At 41.1% G+C, this 26245-nt stretch overlaps 1 protein-coding gene across 5 annotated transcripts in view; it reads left to right on the top strand.

Moving 5' to 3' along the window:
• Nucleotides 1-26245, top strand: part of inpp4b (inositol polyphosphate-4-phosphatase type II B) — a 137735-nt gene that overhangs the window by 22845 nt on the left and 88645 nt on the right. For 4 of the 5 annotated variants that reach the window (XM_069167184.1, XM_069167187.1, XM_069167185.1 and 1 more), the window contains exon 4: nt 2813-2929. In XM_069167184.1, coding sequence (XP_069023285.1) covers nt 2813-2929 — 117 coding nt within the window. Of the gene's footprint in view, nt 1-2812; nt 2930-22427; nt 22669-26245 lie in introns of those variants that run through there. The other variant, XM_069167186.1, reaches the window with a different exon arrangement.

Raw genomic sequence — 26245 nt, 5'->3', positions numbered from 1 at the left:
CTTTAGCTCATCTCAGCTCATCAGCAGCCTTAAGAAGATTCAGCTGCAGCTGAGGCTGCCAAGCATGCTGGTAAGTCTGAATGAGACCTATTCAGCCTGTGAGTGAGGGAGGTGTAAAGGGCTGTGTGTGTGTGTGTGTGTGTGTGTGTGTGTGTGTGTGTGTGTGTGTGTGTGTGTGTGTGTGTGTGTGTGTGTGTGTGTGTGTGTGTGTGTGTGTGTGTGTGTGTGTGTGTGTACCTGCACATTCTTGAGTATAATGGTGCTGTCTGTCTTTTTGTCAGTGTACAGTGCCGATGATATCCCGATTTGTAGCGAGCTCAAAGCAGTGCATTGGTTCCACTGTGTCTGTACACACTGTGCTGAATCAGGCTGTGTGTTTAGGATGTTAGTGTACACAAACCACACAGCTTCATGGCTGGGCAGCAAAATGGAACCCAGCATCGAGACTAGCATTACCATGTCTAGAGAGGCTCAAATCAGAGGCGATAGAATCCTTTTATTTCCCCTCTGTCAGCCCATGGAAGATTTCTGAAGGATCAGTGGTTTAGTGGTGCAGTAAGGAGGTGTGTGTGTGTGTGTGTGTGTGTGTGTGTGTGTGTGTGTGTGTGTGTGTGTGTGTGTGTGCGTGTGCGCGTGTGCGCGTGCGTGCAGTGGAACACAAAAGTCTGTCTTTGTGTGTAAGCACGCTGCTGTTTGTAGGGAAACTTAATGTTTCAGCTCTCAACATTCTAAAACCTCTGATTGTAGTCTTGAGGCTCTGCTGCTGATGACGCATTCAGTTCATGCTAATCTTTCAACTTATTTCGACGAAATAATCAGCCGTAATGTTGTCCTGTTGATGAAAACGCCTGCACACTGACTCTAAACTATATATTTGTTTCAGTAGAGTTACACAGGCGGCAGCGGGGTGTCTGGTTGAAGATGGTTTGATTCTCAGCTGAGGGGCGTTTGTTACATGTCACCCTTTCGCTCTCTGCACTGGTTTCCTGTCTCTTTACGCTGTCGACTGTCATGATGAAGATACAATTGGGATTTTAATATTGCCTATATGAATACATTCGTGATGTGGAGTCACTGTGCAGGAGTAACTCTTTTTATCTGTGCTGTTTTCCAGAAGCCTTGCACTTACCACGATCCTTGTAATGTTTATGACTAAGTAATAAGTCAGTCAGTAGTTTTAAAAAGTTCAAGCAAACCTAGCTTCCAACAAAAATGTTGTCTTACATGTGGTTTTGTGAGTTTTGTTCAATGAAACACAGTCTGAATATTTCATGTGATTTTGCTGACATTTAAAACATCAGGATTTTACAATGTCATCATACTTGTTTCAATTATACCGCCCAGTCTAAGTTTCTTTGCTGATGTTTTTTGTTTTTGTTTTGTTTGTTTGTTTTGTTTTTAACTCAGGGGTGTGGCTATACATTCAAGCATGTCTGCCAGTCTGCCAGTCTGTCTATGTCTGTCTCATTACCACTCCCAGTCTGTCCCCACATGGTCCCAAAGGCCTCCATTCTAGAGACGCCCATCAGAGCAGAGCAAAAAGCAGAGGAAGCCCCCAGTGTAAACACTAAAAGCTTTTGAATTGGTTCAAATTGACAATAACAAGTGGCTCAACAATTCTTAAGTATTTTCAGGAAAGCCCATCAGCTCCTGGTGCAACACATTAAACAGTCTTTGGGTTGGAGTTTATTGCAGACTAAGAATTTTTGCCCCATTCCAGGTTAAATTCAAAGAGCGGGACTGTGGCAAGATAGATGACCTAAAATATTTATGGGCTAGAACTCATGAACTATGTAGCTGGCTGAAACTCTCAGGATGCCACACCCTAATATCTTGATCAAGATCTTGTCAAATCTAGAAATTATATAGTAGAATAAATAAACTACTTCAAACAGGACTTTTTCAACAGTTTGAGTTTTGTTTAAACAAGTCTCTTAAAGAGACAGTGTGGACACATGGCATATCACTATGATACTGTCAGAAAATGTCCCTTTTTTCAAAATGATGTTAAAATCAGTCATATCATCTGTGTATTACTACAGAGACCTGCCTTATTTCCTGATTTTACTTATCTGTAATCTAAACAATAAGCACTGCAGTTCCACCAGTTGACATACAGTTTTTCACTCTGCTGTCACTGCAGTGGTTTCAGAGAGCTTTTAAATATAAATCAAATGCCAGTAAAACCCTCGTTGGGTGGAGATGTTGACAGCGGAATGCAATCAGGGCCTCTTAAGGCCATGGCTAAACAAGCCTGAAGTTAAAGGTGGTAACTGGGTATTGTGATTTCTGGGAGGTGGTGAGCAAACGTTAGCTCATGCCATTTTGGCCCTCTGGTATGTTTGAAAGTCCAACACTGGCTGCTGTATTTGGTTTAATCCCATTTCCAGCCTGCCACTGTGCCAGTTTAACTGTCAACATTTGTTGCTCCCGACCAGCTGTTTCAGTTGGGAGACTGTAGTTATGCCAGGGCTCCAGGTAGACCCACCAGGGAGAGGTCTATCTTCTTCTTTCTTCATGCCCAGGAGAGGAAGCAGGGGAGGCAAGAGGAAAGGGGTGAAACGCCTGGAGAAGGAAGAAGAGGACAGACTGAGACCAGCTGCTGGCTGAATTTAACCACCCAATTCCCCCTTCCCCTCCTTTTTTCCCTTTGGCTTCCTGCTTTTTCATGAACATGTGTGGCAGGACACTGTCACACGTACACACACACACACACACACACACACACACACATACACACACACACACACACACACACACACACACACACACAATGTATCTCACGCTTCTGTGTTGTCCCCCTCTCTGACAGGCCAACAAAGACCCGCTGTTTCTGACAGGGGTGACCTTCCCTTCAGAGTATCCTGCTAGCCCAGAGACACTAGTCAAGCTAACTGTGTATGATGCAAAGGACAAGAGCCAGGAATCAGTGAGTAAACAGTTGTTGATTTCCTCTGAATGTGTGTTTTAAATTTGCACGTTAAAAATCCAGTGTGTGAAAAAAGATGGCGATAATGATAACAACGTGTTCAGAGCCACTTGTGATGCAGCCACCTTTCAAATGTCGGTTGTGCAGCATTGAGCTTTAAACTTTACAGGGGATGAACATGAAAAGCTGTGAGGAATCCGCTTCAGAATGTCATTATGTTAAGTTTATCCCACATATTCGGAGTTACAAAGAGATGTGTGCTGAATTAAAGCAGTGATTTATGGTACTATATTAGTGATTATTCATTTGAGTTGGTCTTAAACCAAGACCTTTGCCTCGCATTTTGAAGGAAAGGGGTTTGCAGTCTTCGATGAGCATCTGAGCATGGCAGATCATCCTTTGGCCCTGATCCCTCTGGGAAAACCAGCCGGCACATCAGTGGGAATTGGAAAGAGAGCCAGACATAGAATCCTGACTGGGCCAGGCCCTCTGATTTAGACATTTAAAACAGACTTTATAACAGGCTCTTCAGTGTGGGTCTCTGCTTGATCTTAATCAAGCACCCCACTCAACCCTGGGTGCCAGGATCTTAATTTGGCATATCTTAGTATGAAACATTCATGAGCTTTATGATCAGTTAGGACTCCATTGTAGCAGTAGTTACTATTCGCAAATGTATCACATTAAGGCCTCTGATTGTGCGCTGGCACACAGCCAGCAGTAGCACAAACACAGTTGGCGTATCACTTTTCTTTGGCATGAGTCAGGTTTTATTTCTACGGTCACTTTGTGGCTGGTTGGGTAGTAGTTGTGTTGCTTTAAATTAATCTACTTCCTCCAAGCTGGGTGGATTGTGCAGTCTGCTACTTGTATTGGCACAAAATGTCTTGTATTTCCGCCTGTGGAGACCATTTCTTAATGTCATCCCTGGGAACCAACAGCCCCCTTTAATGCGATTAGAATAATTAATGCAGGCCATTATTTGAGTGATATACCAGTTGTAGCGGTAGAAACAATCTTCAGGATTCATACTGAGCTCCTTAAAAAATCCTGACTTTTATTTTACTTCTGAAACACCATTTTTTTCTGGATAACTGAAATAATATTTTAATTTGTGTAAATGGGGTATGGTAATACTATTCACACAGTCAAGTAAACATCTAGACAATTTCATTAAGTACAGCATATGCCGTGGTGGTATTATTAAATGCATGTTAAGCTTCTTTGACTGCCTATTTTCAAATTTCTAATTATTTTAGTAAAAACAATATTAATCAATAATACATTAATTTATAATATTTATACATGTGTGTAACGCAGATACTGATGTTGATAAAGCATTATAACTTGGAATACTTCCTTATAAAGGTTAATGCTTCCCCCTGCTCTAGTCACATCACGTTACAGCACTCTGTTAAAACGTCTATTCTTACATGTAATGTACTTTTCAAACATTAAATTCTGAAAAATAAAATCTGTAGATCAGTTTCTTTTAAGTTTAATTTGAATTTCATCATGCATCACTCCATCTACTTGTATTTTTATGTAACAGCATTAGCTTGTGTGTCTGACTGTATAGTCATTTGCCTCTTTGAATTCAGACTTGAAAAACAATCCCGGCTGAAATGGGCTTGAAATGGGAACACAATAGTTTATTCTAAGGTGTGCATTGAATATTCATGTTGTACAATTCCCATGTGAGCTCAACAATGTATAAACTCCCCATTCATTTCCCACCTCCTTCCTAGGAGTATTTCTGTTGTTTTAGTGTGCTGTCACCAGAGGTTTTACCAAATACCTGGCCAAGCTATCTAATGTCTGGATATAAAGATACTTTCCTGATGTTTGTAACAATACCACCTAAATTCAAGCTTATATGAAAAGCTTTGGTAAAAATCGGACCATTTTTTTATATGCTATGGGTGCTTTCATGTACAGGCGCTGGATAAAATATTAGATGTTATTGACTGGGTTAGAATTTAGGTTTTTCAGTCTTTCACACTGTCCTTCACTCTGTCTTTGTGAGTGGTATTTCTAAATCCTTAAAAAAACACTATCATAGACATAAATTAGGACCAAATAGCATGACTATTGACACCAAAAGAGCTTTACTTGCAAGAAGGGCAGTTACAAACCTTGGACAAATACAAACAGGCAGGAAGCAAATCACACAGAGCAGGTTGAGGCAGAATCCCAAAACATAATCAAGTTTCAAAAACAAACAAGGATGAGACAGGAACTGAACCCTGGAAAGCAACAACACGAGGCACAAAGACGATCCGGCAGAGGTACAGTATACACATTGTACAGCGGTGTTGATTGGCTGAGTGGGGACAGGTGAATGGGTTGGAGAGGAGAAGCAGGTCATGTGACCCTGCTGCCAGGAAAGGTACGCAGGCGGGAGCGACAGTGTCTGAAATGACAATATTGAGTGCAAGGAAATATACAAGATAAAAACCTAGTATGTGGGCTTGAATTGCTAGAGGGCTTTTCATTTGAAACAAGGGCTTTATTTTGAAGTTGTGGCATTGGGCCGAACGATGGCGTAACTATCAATCAATCAGTGACAGACATTCACCTTTATAGGGGTGACCCTGCTGTTGTGGTCCAGCAAGTGATTAGACTGAAATAATAGTTAATGAAAAAAAGAGAGACAGAACCGTGACATTTCACTCAAACTTGGGTTATAGAGTGAACTGATGGCTAGACCAACAGCCTTAAGCTGAAAACACACAGGTGCCGCGGCGCGTCACGTGGAGCTACAGCTCATAGCATAGCCATTTCTCTGGGGGAAGACATTTTATTTCAGGCGTGGCGACACTGGAAATAGGACAGGTACGTGAAGTGTCGATGGGCGTTGCGTTTAGCTGCCGCTGATGTGAGGGTCTACACAGAAAATAATAGGAGCGTCTGGTTTGCTTGTTTGTTTTGGCTCCTAGAATAGGGCCTGTGTCATACTCTTCTCTCATGTCCTCATTCCCTTCCCTCCTCATCCTTCAAAAAATATTTAGTAGTGAATTATGAGCTCCATTAGATTTAAAAAAAAAAAAAAAAATGTTTTGTGACCATTTAATTTTTTTTTCCTTGTGTCGTCCCTCTGCAATACTTAAAGATCCTCGTTCCCTCTTTTCTTCTGGTATGAGCTTTATTGTGCGGCGTTTGGCTGTTCGATTTTCGTCTCCACTCGGCTAGGCACAGCATGTTTGTCTGGGTCTCATTAGAGAGTCTTCGAGTGACACAAGCATGACCCTGAACATGAGCTGGCACAATGCGTCAGCTCCCAGTTGCTTAAGTGGCGAATTGAAAATCACAGTGTTTGTGTGTGTGTGTGTGTGTGTGTGTGTGTGTGTGTGTATATATATATATATATATATGTTTGTCTGTGTTTTACAAATCAGCTTTTAAAAGTTGTACATATCACTTTCAGCTTTGGTAGCAGATGTTGTGCCACAAGCTGATTCACTGTAGTGGAAAGCAAAATAACACACGATAAAAATAAACAAATAAATAAAACAAACGTTTTGGCCATTTTCTATGATACGCCACGTTGTTTGTTACCATATCTACCATAAAGGTTTTGGAGTGTAAATAAGAGGGGGTTGAAATTGAAAGAGTGAGGGGGAGGAAACTGGTGGAGTGAGGTTTATAGATGACTGCTTGAACATTCGTAGTGCTCCGAAGAATTTCATAGTAGGATGATTTTTGTCTGCCTTGGGCAGATATTCTAAGATGACACTGGTTGCATGTTCATGAATATTTGAGCATGCACACAGGGCTGAGGGAGCGATAAGTGAGGGAGTGGAGGTGTGAGGGGAGAGTATGACCGGGTTAAATGTCTCTCAGGTGTATGTGATCCCACCCTCAAGCCTGGTTGTCAAATGGTGACAGGCTTACATTGTCACTGTTGTCTTACCTGCAACTCCACTTTGAATGCCTCCTGGGGACAGTAAATTGTCTTTCAGCTCACATCCGGATCACTCAATCAAGAAATATTCTTTGTGGTTGAGAACAGTTTTACTTTACAAATACCGCTTCATTCAAATCAATTTGATCACAGGCTCATCTGGATATTTACGCAGAGCAACGTTAAAACCATCCAACGTCGAACTAATGTGCTGCATCTTGTTTGAATATAGTTTGAAGAGAGAAAACCATCTCTGGCTGTCATGATAAAGCACAAAACTATAATTGCATTTTGAATACAGAGTAGCAAAGAGGACATTGGATTCCTCTTTTTTTTTTTTTTTTTTTTTTTAGAAAGTTTCAAGTATAAAGCAGCTTTTACCTGCATTACCTGCAAGAGAAAGAGGGTATTTCAGTAGCCAATCATTATCTTTAAGGTTTACCAAAAATCTTAGCAAGGCTTTTCTGAAAGACGTAGGATAGAGAGCCTTCAGTTAAAACGAGGCAAATAAGATTATTTGTGTGTTTGGTGCATCACATTTGTGCTCACTTACCTCTGTGAAGAGGCTCAAATTCTGCCTGCTAATGACAGACCTGTGGTTTGTTGTCAGTGCAAACCTATTACTGAGTGTTCTTGTGGTATAAAGGGACAGGGCAGCTGCATCTGGAGAAGCTCTTCTCTCTAATCACAACCTCATTTATCCTGCTTTTACTCTCTGCAATCTGGAATGAATGTTTAATGCAGTTTTCAGCTTGTATTCCTGTAACTGACCATGGCGAGGAATTTTGATTGGTTTCTGTGATGTGCACCACGGTGTGACAAACAAAAGACCTCATTTGAGTAAAACAGGGAAATGGAACATGTCTGGTCATTTCCATAAAGCAGCCATAAAATGTATTCAATCAAATAAAACACAAGCAGAGTTTTTTTTTTTTTTACTGTGATACTGTAATGGCCTTTTCTTCCTCTGGCTGCCACAAGCAGCCTGATGAACACTCGCACACACCAGCTGCGCTAAAAGCATACAGCAAGATATCTTTGATTCAGAGGGCAATGCAGAAATAACCGATCAAAGCTCCATCTCAAACGGCTGGTCCGTGTGCAACACACACACACACACACACACACACACACACACACACACACACACACACACACACACACACACACACACACACACACACACACACACACACACACATACTGAGAAAATTGGTTATAGGCGTATGAGAGGAGTCCCAGAGCTTGTGCATTATGAGGTATTGTTGGATTTATTTCAGTGGCTTGAACTTTGCATAATTGTTTAAACATGGCTTTCTTACATTCCCCTTTGTGGGTAAAACACGTTTCAACTTTTTTATTTTTATTTTATTGTTGGAATTAAATTAGACCATTTTCAGTTCATGTTTTGTACAATTCAGGTTCTCCGTGCTGGAATATGACATTGTTTTAACACTCAAACACCCGTCATTTTTCCAACACTATTTCATACCATATATTTCCAAATATTTTGAATCGTTAGTAACGCTGCATTTCTATAAGGCAGATCAATCCATACAAAAAAAATGCTTTGACCATAGAGTGTGTATAAAAGTGGATGTGGCTTCCAGGTCTGAAAAATTAGGCTGATGCAGAAGTGCAACACCACAGAATCCGCTTGGGTTTGCCTGCAATAAGTCTCCAGATTCTCCCATTTACTTGTCTCATGACATGTGGTGTTGTTAGTCTTTCCTTCTTATTAGTTTTCTGTTGGTCCATCTGAAACTAGTCCCACCCTTAATTAAATATTAGGCCTCAAAAAGCTTTGTTTTTGGAGGCATATCTGTTTAATTGACAGGCCTTTAGTGAAATCAGGTCTGCGCTATCGTGGGCAGGGCATAGTGTCTGGGGCTTTCCAATCAGATCCCCAGCTTGTCCAAATATGCTCACTTCTGGCTCCAAACCGTTTCGAGCTAGCGAGTTGGTGACGGACAAAATAACAAAGTTGAGGCTTCATGACAGCAGTTCACAAACCAATGGTTGACGTCACTGTTGGTTGCTGCTTGGGCCTGACTAGTGTAGGGATAATTTTGCTTGAGAACGATTTTATGATATTATGTTCACTGTTAAAAACACATGTTCATATCTGGTACCTGTGAGTTGAACTGTTTTCATTAGTCTATTTGAGCAACTCCCTTTCTGCCTTGTGAGAGTAAATTTGCTGATAACTTTTAAGTTCAAGAGTTATGATGATTTTATCTGATAAACATAAAATTCAAGATGATGTCTAACCATGATTCAGTGTTCGTGTTGTGCGTACATATTTTCACTGTGTGTTTTAAATTGTGACTTTAAGTCCCAGTTCATCACAGTTTTTAGATCTAAGACCTTGAAAAATTGCTGAGCTGAAAATCCGGTTAGTTTTGACTTTGCCAAGTTTTCAGAGAAAATCTATAGATGACTAATTTAACAGAACAAACCATTAAAATATTTTTCTGGTATATTTTCTGAAATATATTGTTTTTTTTATCCTTCAACATAAAATTAAATGCCAAAGTACAACAAATAACTCATATATCAACTGATTTGACATTGCGTACCATCTCTCAGTGACTCCATATCCCATTGTGTTTCATTGTGGTGATTCATGCAGATTCTGTTATTGTGTTGTCTACCTGATTTGAGGACTGTTTGACTGGCAGATATTAGCCACATCTCAGGAGGCTGTTCGAACAGCCACTGTCCCATGCTGAATTGTCACTCCAATTATGAATTGCTGAAGTATGGAGAATCCCAGCCTCAGTTAATCCTGCCCTGCCAATAATCATGATGTGTAAAAGACGGTGACTTGACATATTTTTGGCATAGCCACTTGCTTTTAGCTGGATGAGTGTCAATGTGGTGGGAATTTTCTGTAAGTGCAAGTGTTTACTGCCAGAAAAAGAGAGGGGGCAGAGAAATGGAAGCAGGCAGGGGAACAGAGCAGACAGTGAGAGAGAGCTAGAGGGGACGGACACACACACACACACACACACACACACACACACACACACACACACACACACACACACACACACACACACACACAGACACAGACAGACAGACAGACAGACAGACAGACAGACAGACAGACAGACAGGGACACACCATACAAGAACCAATCTCAGAGATATCCAAGAAAGGCCTTGGTAGTGATTGGGTGGACAGCTCAGCGGTGATAACCTACCAGAGTAAGAGTCCACAGATAAGGACTGTCTCTTGTCTGAATGCCACTTTGCTTCCCTCACCATCATTGTGGCAATGTCAGCCAATGTCACAAGTGCTGAAAAGTACTGCTGTTCAAGTCTGCAATACTAAAATTAGTTAAACTGGAAACCTCTCTCTCTTTCCTGTGCGCTTGTCCCGCTGTGCACAAAATTTAAGATTAATAGTATTGCTTCTGTACCATTTGCCCAAACCATTTTCTGTAATGGATGCATGGCATGCCAATGTCCAATTAGTGTTGTGTCAATGCAGCATATTAAAATGTCACGGCTATAATCAATACACAACAGTTTGTCCTTCCCTATTAAATTAAATTATGTGTTGTAATTTTTTTTCCTACAAAATACAGCTTCGTATATCCCTGAGGATTTCCTCATACATTATGCAATATAACTTCTTGTAATATTATTTTGAATCCTTACTTAATTAAAATATTGTGTCATAAAACATGTATATTAACTTGAACCATTATTTATTGACTGCCATCACTGAAAGCAGTTCTTTCTGTAAATAATGTCCTGCCTACAGTGACACACGTCCACACCTGGAAGCTGCCCAGTACAACCACAGTAAATGGCACTTGTATAACACTTTAATACCTTAATGGACACATCACCTTTCCAATGGCTTCTCATGCACACCATTCATTCACACACTGATGTCTTGTGTTTATAAAAAACGCCTATCAGCTCGTCAGCTGCCAGCAGCGCTGGGATTCATTGTGTCACTGAAGGCGATTGAACCACCAATCCTGTGATTAAAGGACAACCCGTTATACGTCATGTGTGATAGTGTGATCTGTAGACCAGTGAAAGGCTCCACCGGTGCTAATGGGGTTAAGAAACTTCCCCAAGAGCACCATGGGGGGTGAAAAATGAGTGAAGCGTTGCTCTTTAAATATCCTGCAGATTTATACCATTGGGTTCAAGGATCAAACTGGTGACCTTCCTTGAGACCGTCTACATAGAAGGCGTAGTGTGAGCAGCACATTAGCAGAGCAGCAGCAGCTTCAGTGCTTCGTCTGTGCCCACACAGAATAGCATAATATGGAGTAGGTCACCTGCCTTTTGGACGCGCTCAGCTTCATTCACAATCAATGTAGTTACGTGATGAAAATGCAGCAAAACAGACGTGAAGGAAAACATGTGCTTGAGGTTACATTTACAGATGTATAGCATTTTTAAAGCATTTCATTACCGCTACCAGTGTACTGTAGACTGCAGACAGAATCCGAGTATCATTATATATATTTGTATTATTTAATTGAAAGTCAAAAAAACAAATAATGGAAATACAATATATTATTTCATTTTTTCTTTATGAATTCAACATTAAAAAACAGCTTGTTTTTCAACCTTTGTAATTTATGCTTAAGTGAAAAAACAGGCCTGACACCGAATTAGATTTTGATATTTAATCTGTCTGATTTATGTTGAAGGTGCTCACGTCTTGTTGTGTTGCACTCAATATGCTTGCGGCATATAAATTGGGGTGTTTGGTGCAACCTGATTTACTATAATGAATATGAGCTTTAAGTGTGTGTCATCTTACACAGGCTTTGGGACTCCTCTCTTACACCTCAAACCACTTTTCTCTCTGTGTGTGTGTGTGTGTGTGTGTGTGTGTGTGTGTGTGTGTGTGTGTGTGTCTGAGAGAGAGACAGAGACAGACAATGTTATTCGGAATAAAAAGTCTTCACTTATAGAAAGTATAATGTTGCTATGGATACAGTGGATCATACCTGTACCTTCATACAAGTGAGAAATGCAGCTCAAACACCATCTCTGTTGACAAAGCGTAAAAGTTATATGGAAAACAATCCACGGCATGATACTGTAGATTGAGACAAGAAGGGGCTTTGCTATAATCCTACAGATAAAGTGAGTCAAAGACGGCTTCCGGTTGAATATGTTAATCAAACTGTGTAATATTAGATTCTGCCTGGGCTTTTAGTAGAATGCTGTTTGTTGTATGATCTTTAAGTCCATCAGAAACCCGTGATACCTGCTCTGAAACATTAGCAGAGGTAAGACATTTGTGTCGGACTGTCTTGGTATTGATATCTGTCAGTCATATAAATGACTAGTAAACCAACAGTGAGAACGTGAGGCCTAGCTGTGTCACTTTTGAGTATGTAATAGCATCCTCACGATGCCACAGAACCAGTTCCATTGATTGAGACATCACATACTGTACACAGACTGTAGTCTTACATTCTGCTCATTCCAACGTCCTGAATTGTGCTCATTTATGTGCATTTAATTTCACATTCCACCCATGAAGGCAACAAAGACGGCATTTGATAGATCGCACAATTACTTTCCGTTGCCTCGCCCAACCTAGGAAATACCTCTCTTTAATCAGGCATCACTGAAATGCTCTTTCCTAAATTCTACCTAATTTCAATTTAATTTAAGTTAAAACTCCTGTGTTCTGGCAGCCTTGCTAATAATTCACTTGATTACTGAGTGTTTGAATTCGTTTTAAACACTGCTCCCATTACAGCAACCGATGGCCTCTTAGTTTTGTGCTCCATTACCAGCTAAAGTTGGAGGATAAAACATAAAGCAAGATAGGAGAGAGTAACCAGTTTTGCCTGGTACTGAATGCTAATTGGTTAAGCTTCCACTTTGGCAGGCATAAAACACCTTTTTGCTTAAACGCTTGCATTACATTAAAGCAAAGTACTGTTTATGGATTAATAGAGGCATGGAAAATGTATGACTTTTATTAGCGGGGTAAAGTCAGGCTTGTTTGTAGACACACAGTCTGCAAATCAACCTCATCATTAAAGAAACCATGGCAGCTTTTAATATTATGGATTCAGATTATATACTTTATGGCAAGCCTCCAAACCTGAATGGGATTTGCCTTTCATAAGACAGATAAATTTGACATAGTAATGAATTAAAGCCCGAAGCCTGAACCTGAGGTACTATGCAGATAAGGCGTGATATGCCAGCTTTGAACGCACCGCTCTCTACCTTTTCTTATTAAAAGAAAATCCTGTTAGCTTTAGCACACTTGTAAAAGTATTGGAGCTCGACGGATGACAGTTGAGAGGGAATAAATGGCCCCTGACCCCGGAGAATAGAAAGTTTAAACACACTAAAGCATTTTTATTGACAACTGAGCACTTGCTCTGTCATGTTGGATTAACACTACATACTGTATGTCTCACACGGCATGTGAAAAGCCCTATGGACAGACTGTTAGCAGCAAAACATGTCACACCGGAGCGATGTGTTAAGAAAACATTTCCAAAGCCTGAGCCTCTGAAGTGCTTCACATTAATGAAATTATTTCCAATGGCTGACAATACTTCATACTCCTGTTTACTGTATTTAGGAAGCCACCAGATAATTAATCTGTCCTCCCCACATTGTTCCCCTCCACTATATTGACATGCTCTTCAATAAAGTGACTCATCGTGCCAATGAATATTTACAGTTGTTAGAAATTAAGTGTACTCCACGTTTTGTTGTCAGGGTGTCTGCAGTCATTCGTGAAAATAGTTGTCGAAATAGTGCACGCTCATTAAAAGCAACCAATTAAATTTAAGCAGAGAAGCTAATTACTTATAAAAACTGCGAACAGATGTCTGGTGCTGTTGCCACAAGGAGACGCCCTTTCTTTTAAAGGGTAAAGCCACAAGTTAACACGTGTAAAATACACCAGCAAAAGGTCTATGGTTGATACACAAGCGGCACAAGCAGGGGGTTGGTGCCAATAAACTAAGTGGTTTCTGTCAGTATTTGGTTCAATCTTTGAGTGGTTCATTTTGTAACACTGTGGAAAATGCACTGCATTTAAGACTTTCAGGCATATTTTGGGTATTCAGATACCATCAGGGAGTCATCTTGGTGTTAAGTTCATTCTGCAGCTTGAGAAGTACCCCAAACATACAACCAGAGTCATAAAGAACAATATTCAGTGACAAGAAGACGTTGGAGTCCTGCAACAGATCTCAAAACATGGAGTCAGTCAGGGACGAGACTGAATTAACAGAAGAACTGTTGCAAATTGCATCTGCCTAGAAACATAAAAAAAAATATTCAGGAGAATCTGTTTTGAAGGCAAATAGCGGTCACACCGAATATTGTTTTGATTTTTTTTTTTTATCTGTTCATTGCATGAAGTGCATAATAAAATGTGAAAACAAAATAAAACAACAACTTTAAAGGAATACTTAACCATTTTTTTTTTAATTACCGAAGAGTTCGATGTGAAGGTCATTATTGCGTTCATATTTGTCTGACCAATATTAAGTCGTTGCCAGCAATCGGTTCGCTGAGCTTGTCGCTAATACTGGAAACCTCCTACCAGCACCTTTTTACCGAATTAATTAAGCTAACTAAAACTTTTAAAAAAATGAAGTGCAAAAAAACAAGACAGTGTGGTTTTCTTTATGCTTAGCTCACTAACTGCTGACTCCTGTTTCACCCTAACCCATACAAACACAAGAGCAGTATTAATCTTCTAACTCTCAGCAAGAAAGTGAATAAACGTATTTGACGGTAAGTGAAGCGAAGAGATATAAAGCTAAATCTGTATAGATGATATTCTCATAATTTAAACTCAGCTGTATATTAGTGAATATCAGGATGAAATAACTGTAAAAAGAAATAAATGAGGCCATCAGATATAATATGTAATAGACTTGTGCGACATACTGTTAGGGCTATATTTTACACGATCAACTCCTGTACATGCACCTTACAATGTGTTCTTTCTTCACGCAGCTGGCATGCATATAAATGCGGGTACGGCAAATTGCCTTATCAAGCACCAGGTAACCACTTGATGCTGAAGTGCACTTTTCCAGGAGACCTTCTCTTTGTCATAACCTCTCCCAAACCTTTCCCCATATAATCCCACAACAATCTCCTCAAGGTGGGATTTGTCTGGATCAACTTCATAATGCATTATTCATTTGAGAATTTAATCAAATATCGCCTTCACCAATCAGCCCAGCCCATACCCCTTGTAACCCTCCCTCGTCTTTCTACCTATTTTATCGGCGATTGTTAGCGTCGCCTGCAATAGCAGATTATCAGACAAATAAATTACTGGGTCACAGGTGAATTAGACGCTCGGCTGACTGTTATCTTTTTTTCTCAGGGAAAAGTAGCTTATTGTAAGTTAGGCTTTTTTTTTTTCTCTCTCATTTTTTTCTGAGAGAGACGGGTAAAGAGAAGTGCTTGAGAAAATCCCCTTCTGCTTGGCTTCCCGTGGGTTTCTGCAGTGTAATGGTTTCCTTTGAGAGAGACACTGGTGGAAAGTGCTGATGCTTGTTGGCTGTGTGTGTGTGTGTGTGTGTGTGTGTGTGTGTGTGTGTGTGTGTGTGTGTGTGTGTGTGTGTGTGTGTGTGTGTTTTCTTTTGCAGAAAGGGAGCTATTTTCCATGGCTAACTGAGCCACTGATGAGCTTGCTGGCCCGGCCAGGGTCTCTCGCACAGTGCGTGAGTCAGCCTCTGGGCAAGCAGCATTTGTAATCGTGTGTGGGTGTCAATGTACTGTGCAGTCATGCTGGGTGCGTACAATTAAAGCCAGGCTCAATTGTTCAGTTAAGATAGATGTAATACCGAATTTTTGGACAGTAGTTCTGCACCTGCCTGTCCAAGCATCGGCGTGTGCAGACATTAAAGTGTATCACCTCTCTTACAGCAGTCTGCGTTTTAAGCTTGTTGATGGAGATAATGGCATTCTACTTTTCTCCACCTTCCCTCACCCAGGAGGACAGAGGAGTAAACGATTGTGGGGCAGAGCGTTCTTTTGTCCCTGCCTTGTTTTTTTTGTTTTGTTCTGTTCGCTCAGATGGAATTATAAGATTATCAGAAATCAGCCAACATTGTTTCCCCTCTGTACACCCAAAGAGGGCGGGAAGACATTAAAAACCTCAGAGGCTATTTTTTTTCCCTACCCAGGAAATATAAATATATTTGTTTTGATCTAATCTTTCCCTCGTTTTTAAGAATCTTATTTGCTATTCATGATTGGAAAAAAAACACACTTTCTGAATCTATTCATATTCTATCTCCGAGCCACGAAGGACAAATTCCACTTTCACATAAGCAGTATATTCAGTTCAAAAGGCTCTTTTGTTGGTGTTGTTCCACATCAGCTCTCAAATATGTCATTTAGGCCACTAATACAGCTGTGGCGTGCTGGGAAAACAAAAATAGCTACCTGCGGTCGCACTTCTCCCACTCCTTCCTGCAACTTGTTGTTTACGACGTCGAGGTACAGCGAGCCACCTGAAATGGCAGCTTCTATATGGACTTAGTTTTATGTTATCACACTAGAAAAGGAAGGTCCAGGAGAGCTTGTTCTGAAACTCCTACACAGTGAGAGCAAGTGTGCTGCCAGAGCTTTTAAAGTTAGAGTTCACGGCTCACCTCTTGCACCAGGAGTGAGTGACACACGCGCACACGCACACGCGCACACACACACACACACACACACACACACACACAAACAAACTTTCACTTGACACTTGGCAGTGCAGTTTTCTAAGTCTGTTTTTGCCATCTTTATAGCTGTTCAAATGCTGTCCGAGGTACTGTAGGTGGAAGTAACATGCAACATGCAAGTTATAACTCACAGAAGAGCATGCACACAGTCTTACAGAAGCTCAGTGGTCACAAGGCTATCATTATCTCCTTGTGAGTTTGTACTGTGCTGTATTTATATGTAGTTAAGACAGGGGATAACACTTGAAGAGTATTGCTGGAAGACCTGTCCACCCACACAAAGCTTTGACCCCCATTTGCTACAACTTCAAATGTACTGCGGTGAAACCCACACAGTAGTGTATGAATCTTGCCCACTGAGGGGTGAACGCTCCCAAGGTACAGCGCATGTATCGCAGCCTACGGTTACGTTCATTGTTTTCCGACATGTGTGTTGAGTGAGGATGCACTTGAACGCTGGATTTGACTGAACGGGGCAGCCGTTGAGGAGCAGACTCTCTCCAGATCTTATGGGGCATCAATCTCTGTCTTTCTGCCTGTCTAGGCCGTTAACCACCTCTGGGCTGCACCATTGATCTCTGTAATTGTCTCTCACTCTTCAAAGGGAGCTAAGAGTTGGTTTGATCCGAGCTGTTTACTTTCACAGCCCCTGTAGCCCTGCTCTCTGAAGAAGAGAGCTATCAACTACTTCAGGCATGAGCTAGCATATTATGGCACCATTATTGTGTGCCTGTGCATGTGAGTGCATGTGAAGGAGAAAAAGAGAGAGAGACCTAGCCAAGCCTGTAGCCTCGGGGTGAGCTAGCAGTTTCTTGCTGTTACATAAGGGCAGGGAACTGCAAGCTGGATATTCCCTGCCATCTAGCCACAGGTATGTAAGGAAATTAGTACACAGAACCACATGTTGTGACTCTGCTGTACACAAAATTGCAGGCTATATTCAGCTATTGTTTGTCTGTGGAGCTTCGTACTCATGCCACAAGATAATATATGATGTGACAAACAGGAAGTTGGTTTTAGCAACATGTTTTGTGGGTGATAAAAAGAGGTTTTTTCCCTTTACTTTGTATGCAACTTTTGCTACATTTGTGGGCCTCTGAACTGCAGAGACAGAAAAGAGGAAGTTCCTATCCACAGCCTGCATCAGCTCGAGCTGATAGCAGCGTGCAGTAAGTAGCTGCTTTTAAACACTTGCAATGCAGTAAGTGTATGATCATATGGATCTGCCTCATGTGCTGACAGAGACAAAAAGAGCCCATTAAAATGCAACTCTTTCAAAACAGCTTTACGTTTGCTGTGCTGTAATTTAAATGTGGTGCTTAAGTCAATAGAGAGGGGATTTGAATGAGGTGGTACAGTCTCTGGACCTGCTACCAAGTCATGTTTACAGACTGTGAGTGAAGGGAGCCTTGATTTTTATCACCTAGTCTGCATTGGGGTTAGCTATTAAAGTTTATGAAGCAAAGCTGAGAGTGTGGGGGAAGGCTTTGGTAATATGCTTCCAGTGTACGAAGGGCAAGTTGCAGCTGCCGCAACTTGAGTTTGTGTCTCTCCTACTTGCAGCTTTTGCCTGAAAGATAGATAGACATGAACATTGGAATCAAATTTTCTGTTTTAATGACGCTCAGGCACATCCCTATTATTCTTTTCCCTATTATTATTGTTGGATGCTTCTGTCAGAAAACCTGGGACGCCCGACAGTTGGTCGTGCCCCAAAAAGGACATAGCCGAAACCTGATGAAGTAAGCAAGAGCGGGGATAGAGGGAGGAAAATGTGAAAACTAACAGTGGTAGGAAGGGATTCTTGTTTGGGGGCACGCATTGACAGGTTGAAGAATGTGTGTGAGCAGGTATGAGCCTCTGTTGCTATTTTTTCCTTCTGCGACAGAGAATCACAGATCCTCAGGAACCTTAAACTGTTTTGTGAGTAAGAGCGATATTAACTTGTCTGCTGTTGTGCAGCATTTATCATACGCGACTCTATAGATCTCTCTGTACTTACAGTAACTGCAGGAGACGGGATCCTAAAAGGAGCTTCCCCTGGAGGGAATCATTCTCTCTCAGCAGTCAGCTTTCAGTGAGTATTTACCTCTCAGGCTCGAAAACTCAAGCGCCCTTTCGAGTGCTCATGAAGTCTTTGAATTAGGTGCAAAAATATCCTCTTGGATTCCATAGTTTTAGCACAGGAAGTGTGTCAGTTTAAATGTTTTTGAAAAGCGGGAGGTATTGCATCACAAGCGTTGTATTTTCAGTATGTTAAGCGCTTTTAGTGTCCTGAAAAGACAAGCACTGAACGAGAACTGCTTTTAATTTTCGCTCCTTCAGGTCACAGTGTTTGTATGATGTATGATTTATGTTGAATTGTCTGTTTTTGCACACATGAATTTGGGTCATTATCTGATTGGAAAAGCCAATTTCACAGTCCCAGAAAAAAAAATCCCACTCTGGCTTACTGCAGATACACAATGGTAGAAATAGCACACGAAAGACTGGTGAATACATTCAGTGAAAAATCTCCAACCCCCAAAATATGGAGACTTCATTGCTATGCTATCAAAGATGGCATAATAAGCTGTGATAATGATTGAGTTTGTTTGTCATTATAGCCCATATTTCAGCACAGTGAGCTGTGGTCCTCAGACAGCTGGCTAATTAAACTACCAAATGCATTGAGTACTAATTTAAGTATACCATTGTAGCTTCACTTTTCACATCACTCAGATATTAAGGTATTGATTCAGTCCTTAATGCACTGTAATGCACCCTTTGTGTTTGGTCCTTGTACTCCACTTCACAATATACTTTAAGAATGTTTTTTTTTTTAAACTTCATGTCATCATGGTAATATACACTCGTCTGACTCCCAAGTTAGATAAGAATTATCACTGATTTGTGTGAGAACAGAAGTGAAGTCATGGAAAGCTATGCCAATTAAGAGCCCACTTCCACAATTTTACACTCGATAATCTTACTATAGTTGAAAAAGATTAAAGTTTTGCTTTCTTTTATCAAAGCCAGACCCAGAAGGCATTCGTCTCTCCTGTTTCAGCTTCATGTTTGCACAACAATACTGGACTTGTTTTACAGTAGGTGTGTTTTGGTGCCTTTGATCAATTTCAAAAGGTATTCATAAAAGAGTCAAAAAATAGTACAAACGATTAATAAGGCATGTAATGGCAAAAAAAAAAAACTAAGTAGAAGAACACTTCAAAGTATTTTGTATCTTAGTACAAATCAGTGTTATTACATTTAGATAAGTCTGCCATATTCCTGTTTAGAACACACACACACACACACACACGCGCGCACACACACACACACACACACACACACACACACACACACACACACACACACACACACACACTGCCTCAGGACTAAAGTAACATAACAGGAAGTACACAGAACCTGCAGCCTGCGATACTTTCCCTACAGGTCAGACTGGGACCGTTGAAAATCTTGTTACAACTGATTATATCCAACAGACCATTACATCAAAACCCACAAACAAACCCCCTTATGTTGGCCACAGTAAGACAAGCCTGGCTGTAATATGACCCTCTTTTGATGATTCATGTTTGTGTTGGGGGAGACTTTTGGAAGATATGAACTATTTTTAAACCTTTTTTCCAAGTGAAAACAAAACTATGAAATACTTTGCATTACAGCAAAGGAGCTTCTAAAACACTTGTAGGCTTGACTGACACTATAAACAGACCTAGCAACAATAAACCTACAATAATTCACTAAATAATGGCATGGCGTGTTATATATTTTATTACATTCAAGCCAATACAGGGGAAATATCAGTCCTGCTTGGTTGCCCTTGTCATGTAAGCTGGTGGTAACACAATGAAAAAATAGATGAGAAGGGCAAAAAGAGGTGAGCTCAGGTCCGTCTGCAGACTTTCCTTTTTTTTTCCCAGATCAAAAGCAGATGAATGAGGTCAAGGTAGAGAACCAGGGAGGAATGCAAGGACAATGTCGCGGATAGACAGCTAAGAATAAGAACATCAGCTCAACCAGGGAAAACACAGCCCAGTGCTTTTGTCTGTGCTCATCTGGGTTTGGGTTGACTGGTTGGTCGGAGATCCCTTCAGCAGCCAGTTGCATTTGTTCTGTCATCTTTACACAGACATCTGACACATCTGCTCACAGATTCATGTAAGGTCAATGAATAATGTGTGTTCAGTGCGGCGCTGTGTTCATGTTCAGCTGTGAGGGCTGGTTAAAAATGCTAAAAAGTGGAAATTAATGAGTATATTTTGAAGGGTTCTCATTTTACAGCCAGGAGCTTCTCACGTTTTAATTAAGTAGCCCGTGCTCTCCGTGTTGAAGGTTAGACCAGTACCCACTAAACTGCTTTTTAGGAACTCAGATTTTCAATGCTTAAAATATGTCAAACATTTTGGACTTCAAAGTGTGGCAATAAACATTTCCTCTTGCTCTGTGCTTGATTCATATTTTGAACAAGCTTTGATCTCCGATTGCCCATGAATGCCGCTATTCAAAATACATCTCTGTTTCTGCAAGAATCCAACTAATTCCTATTGTAAGCTGAAATTTAGAGTGGGAGTGCACACAAGAAAAGCCACAAAACACATCAGTAATCACTTAGAAAATATGAGCAGTAACCAACTAAAATGTTCAAATGGATTTGGCAACAGCACCCGTGTACATAAACACTGTGGCATAGTCAGAGAAAGCAGTTTGTTAGCACACTGGGAGGCATCTTGGGTAATATTTTGGCAGGTATGAGTGCATGCGTCAGTCTCTGACTTCCACTTAGCACCCAGGTCATCAATACTTGTGGTGATAAAAGCAGCAAGAATACACACCTCGTCTCCTATATACAGAAAGGTTGACCCCTCATCACCATGACCTCCAGTCCTGAGTGAATTTGTAGCAGGTTGTGTGTGCTTCCACGTTAGGTGTTTGGGTAGGTGAGTGTGTGCTGAACTGCTTTGTGTGTGTCTCTCATTGTGTTTGGTTGTGTACCTGTTCGGGGTGATAAGGGCCAGTGTGGAGCGTGTCCTTTGTTCTGCCACAATTACTCATCCCCCTGTGTCAGCATGGGTAAATTAAACCCTTCTTAACCTAAGGTTCGAGCCCAGATAGTTAAAACCTAAGCTCGGTGTCACTGGCGCTGCTGTGCGGGTTTGTTCCTTGTTGCTGCTGCCTCTTGTCAGTAAATATCTGATTTAAAATGTATAGAGGATGTGAGTATCTCAACAAGCCTCTTGTTTGAGCCTCAAATATGTCAGCCTGTGTTTTGAAGTCTTTGTGTGCAAACATGCACGCCTACATATGTACCTTGCACCTTGTGGTTGGAATTTATGTTAATTCAAGTAGCCATAACAAGTGCTTCTTTTCCTTTTGGCCATCTGAGTCACAGGCTGCAAAGGAGGTGTGACACACAAGTCTGTGTGTGTGTCTCTCTCTCTCTCTCTCTCTCTCTCTCTCTCTCTCTCTCTCTCTCTCTCTCTCTTCTCTCTTTCTCTCTCTCCACCTTCCTATATATCTTCTATACCTCTCTCCCCTTTTCTGTGTTGCTATCTTGGTTTTCTGCCCATTAATTGTCTGTCTTCCTTCCTCTCAGTCTCTTCCTCTTCTGTGTTGTTCTACCCCCCGCCCCCCTGCCTGACTGCTTGTATTTGTCGACTCCCTCCCTCTGACTCTTGTGACTCCCGCCTCTCTCTCTCTCTCTCTCTCTCTCTCTCTCTCTCTCTCTCTCTCTCTCTCTCTCTCTCTCTCTCTCTCTCACTGGTCTGGCTTACCATCAAGCCAGCCACAGCAGCAACAGCAGTAGTGCCAGTGGCTCACTCCAGCCCGTCCTCCTCTGTGACAGGCTGCAGTGTGGTGTGTGCGTGTGTCAGTGTGTATATACATGGAGTTATTCTAACCAAGGACGGGAGGAAGATCTTGAGGAAGACCATCCTGGAGCTCATTAAGAGGAAGAAGGAAGACATAACATCACTTTTTCCTCTCTCTCTCTCTCTCTCTCTCTCTCTCTCTCTCTCTCTCTCTCTCTCTCTCTCTCTCTCTCTCCCTCTGTTATCTTAGTCTCTCTCTTTCTCTGGCTCTTTCTCTGCTGCTGCTGCGATTCTGTGAAACATAACTGTAAGTGGACTTCCTTGTGTGTGTGTGTGTGTGTGTGTGTGTGTGTGTGTGTGTGTGTGTGTGTGTGTGTGTGTGTGTGTGTTCTACTACTGTATGTGTTTCTGTCTATGATCTTGCGCTTTGTAAAATTTAACTTACTATAGCCATCATTTATGCCTGAGTGCACATATTTGCATGCCAGAATAAATGGCATGTCATGACATCTCTAATGACTTAATCAGGCCAATTTGTAGAGCTCTATTTGTAGTATATTCATGTAGACACTACTGACCCTCCCCGGCATAAATCTGTTCATGTTCATAAATGTTCATAATACGGCAGATGCATATTATTCAAACTGTCACTGCTGCCATTTCTGTAAAATGTCATTTGTTGGCGTAGCATGTGAATGGATGCCCTCACCTGCAGGTATTCTGTGCAGTTGGTGGGTGTGTGAGTGAGCAACAGATAGGGAGAGCGGGAATGATCGAGAGTGTTAGTGTGTGTCTACGTGCGTGTCACTGTCACCCAGGGCGTGGAGAAAATCAATAGATCTACAGCTCGAGTTGGACCGTTTACCTCTGCCAAGTGATGAGCAGACACTGTGGCCTTCAGGGGTCCAGACAGGTGCTTGGGATGGCCCGCAGATGTGAGGTCTGTCAGCTCCTGCACGGGTGTCTATCACTTTGTGTCTATGATTGATCTTTTGCGTGTGTGTTTTTGAGAGCTCCTTTGTGTTAGGTTTGTGTAAAACGTCAGTTAAAGCTGTACCTTTTTTTTCTTTTTTTCTTTTTGAAAACAGTGGAAGGAGATCATAGATCAAAAGTTTCCCTTGCTGCTCTCAGCCGGTATGACCAATAGAAGCAGTCAGGGGAATGAGTCAGAGCAGGCGAAGAGATAGATAGAAAAAAAAAACAAAAAAAAAACAGAGCATGTAAGAGGGAGACCATCATAATCAATCCTTCATGATCCTGGAAGAGCATCATTTGTCTTCTTTTCTCACTCCACTCCTCTTCTTGCCCTCATCTTCCTCTCATTTTCTGTGGTATAGCTACTTTGATCTTGCGTAAGAAGACGGGTCTCCAGAGCTTCATTACTTTTAAAGCCTTCATCGTGAGGGGCCATAAAAAGATGCTAAGGAATGGATTTCTAAGACCATTTACCAGATGTTCTGTACTGACTTGCAAGTAATGGCTACATGGGGATATAATGTTCCTCCACAGGGTGTAATGGTCCTCTGTGACTTGTGCTCTGGGTTATCAGGGCAAACTGGGATTGGCTGCGGTACGTCAGCGCTGAGGAATATGACGTTGTGCATACGAAGTAGTGCCTGCTGGGGATCCTGAGTCTGTTTAATTCATAAGGAAATGGCACTCTGCTGCATAAACTTGTGAGTGAATGTGATACTAGGGTTTGTGTGTCTTTGTAAATTTGAACTTTGTTTGCATGTTTTTTTTTAGACCTTTCACATGTGTTTCAGTATTATTTATTGTCATGGCTCTTTTTCTCCTCGCACTGACCTTGTGTTTTGGTCTGTTTCTCTTTCTTTTTCTGTGTGTGCATGCATGCGTGTGTTTGCCTACTTGTGAATGGATTTGGACAGGAGAGTGTGTTCTAGGCTGAGTTTTGCTGTAAGCGTATGGGGATTTGTATGGGGTAGCAGAAAAATGCTGGGGAGGAAATGATTGAGAGAAAAGGTCACTAGACAGGATGCCCTTTTTTAAAACAATTCTGATACCCGAGACTGCAGAGAAACCCAGAAGGGGAGGGAGAGAAAAAGCAGTGCAGTGTTAGGAAAAGGGAGGAAGCAATATTAGAGGTAAAAGTGGAGCCAAATGACCAAATAATTCTAGAAAATGAAAGAAAGGCAAAGAAAAACAGTCGCAAAATATTTTTAGCCAGTGACATAATTGAAAGTCATGAAACTAAAGCTCAGTGAGTCACGTCTCTGATGACTGACTTCTAATAGGAAATGTAGGAGTCATGTGACCTGTCAGCTTTGCTGAGTTTCGGGGTGCTAGAGTAGCTCACTGCAGTCATTCCCACTTAACCACAGTTGCCATTTGACCTGAGCTCTATGATTCTGTAACATGTCCTTTGTGATGCTTTTTACAATAGAGATTCACCAATCCAACATGGTCTCCTGGTAACTGAACCAGGGCTGTCTCATACCAAGACCAAATGTTTTCACCTTCATTTCCCCAAATAAAATCTCTTTACTTCTCACTGAGTGGAACTCATGAGAATCATTTTTTATTCATTAGGAATGAGTTAGCTGCCTTCTGTCACTGAATAAATGCAACTAAAAACATAAGAAACTGTATTTAATGTGGATTTGTCATAGCATAACTAGAGCTGAAATAATGAGTCAATTAATAGATCAGTTCACAGAAAATAATTGGCAATTATTTGGATAATTTATAAATCATGTAAATGATTTTTCAAATTACTACAAAACATTCTGGTTTCTAAAATACAAAGTTTTGTTGATTTTCTTGGTTCATTTATGAGAGAAATTAGTTGTTTGGACTGATAAGTCAGATAAAAGCAACAATTTTTAGAGGCCTTTTTGAGTTCTGAAAAATGAAAATGAACATTTGTGGAAATTGTTATTGATTTACTTTTATTATTATCTTTATTGACAAATGTGGAATGGATTGGAAAAAAACGATTAACTGCAGCTTCAGTCGTGACAGATGCCAAATCTGTTAATGAAGTAAGTATGATACAGTACTCATCTGGCTTATTGGATCAATGCATTCCATTTTCACAGGCTGACATTGTTTGCGCTCTCTTCTCTTTAAGGGGAAGTTTAAAAAATCTGTTGAATGCTTGGTGACAATACCTGAAACTCACTTGCATTCATTAGAAAAACACAACTCTGTTTTCATCTTGAGAGGCACGGTGAAGCCTTTGACAGCTATGCAAAAAAAAAAAAAAAAGGGCAAGGCACAAATTGTTGTTTTGCATTGTCATTGCAGTGTTCAAGGAACCATCAGCAGCACTTTTATAAGAGTCTAGGAATGAAAACGCTGAATATTTGTTGAATGAATGCACTGGAAACAGCGCTGTAGCATTTCGATTGTGTCAACAGGCTGCAGATGCTTTAATTAAAGTCTTTCCTAGCATTGTGATGAAATACTTGGAATCACCTTTGTCCCTTGTTATTTTTCCTACATTGTGTTGTAGCTTTGTTCGCAGCAGTGTGTGTCCTTGGCACGGTCGCAGCCCTCCCCTCCTGCAGTATAAGTTACCATGTTAATGGTGTTGTTTGCAGTTGCAGGGCTTGTACTGTGTGTGTGTAGATGTGCACGTATCTGGGCACAATATACACAATGAGGGAGCGTGTGAGCATGTGTCCTCCACAAATGTGGATCATCCCTCTTCGTTATTGATGGGTTCGTCCCGTACTTCTCTCACTGTGACCCAGTTCTGGTGTGCTGACACCCCCTGTTCATATCACGCCTACAGCAAAAACATGTTGTCAGAGCAGTGAGAAAGGGGAGAATGGTTAAAGAGACACAGAGATGGATTGTACGTCTCTGTGCTTTGTGACGACATGATCGCACATTTTTGCTTCTTCAGATCACAGTGGTCA

Source organism: Embiotoca jacksoni, unplaced genomic scaffold (assembly GCF_022577435.1).
Source record: "Embiotoca jacksoni isolate LCO1_2020_lvr unplaced genomic scaffold, fEmbJac1.0.p SCAF_4, whole genome shotgun sequence".
NCBI classification, from domain to species: Eukaryota; Metazoa; Chordata; class Actinopteri; family Embiotocidae; genus Embiotoca; species Embiotoca jacksoni.
This window is presented reverse-complemented; position numbering and strand designations above follow the sequence as displayed.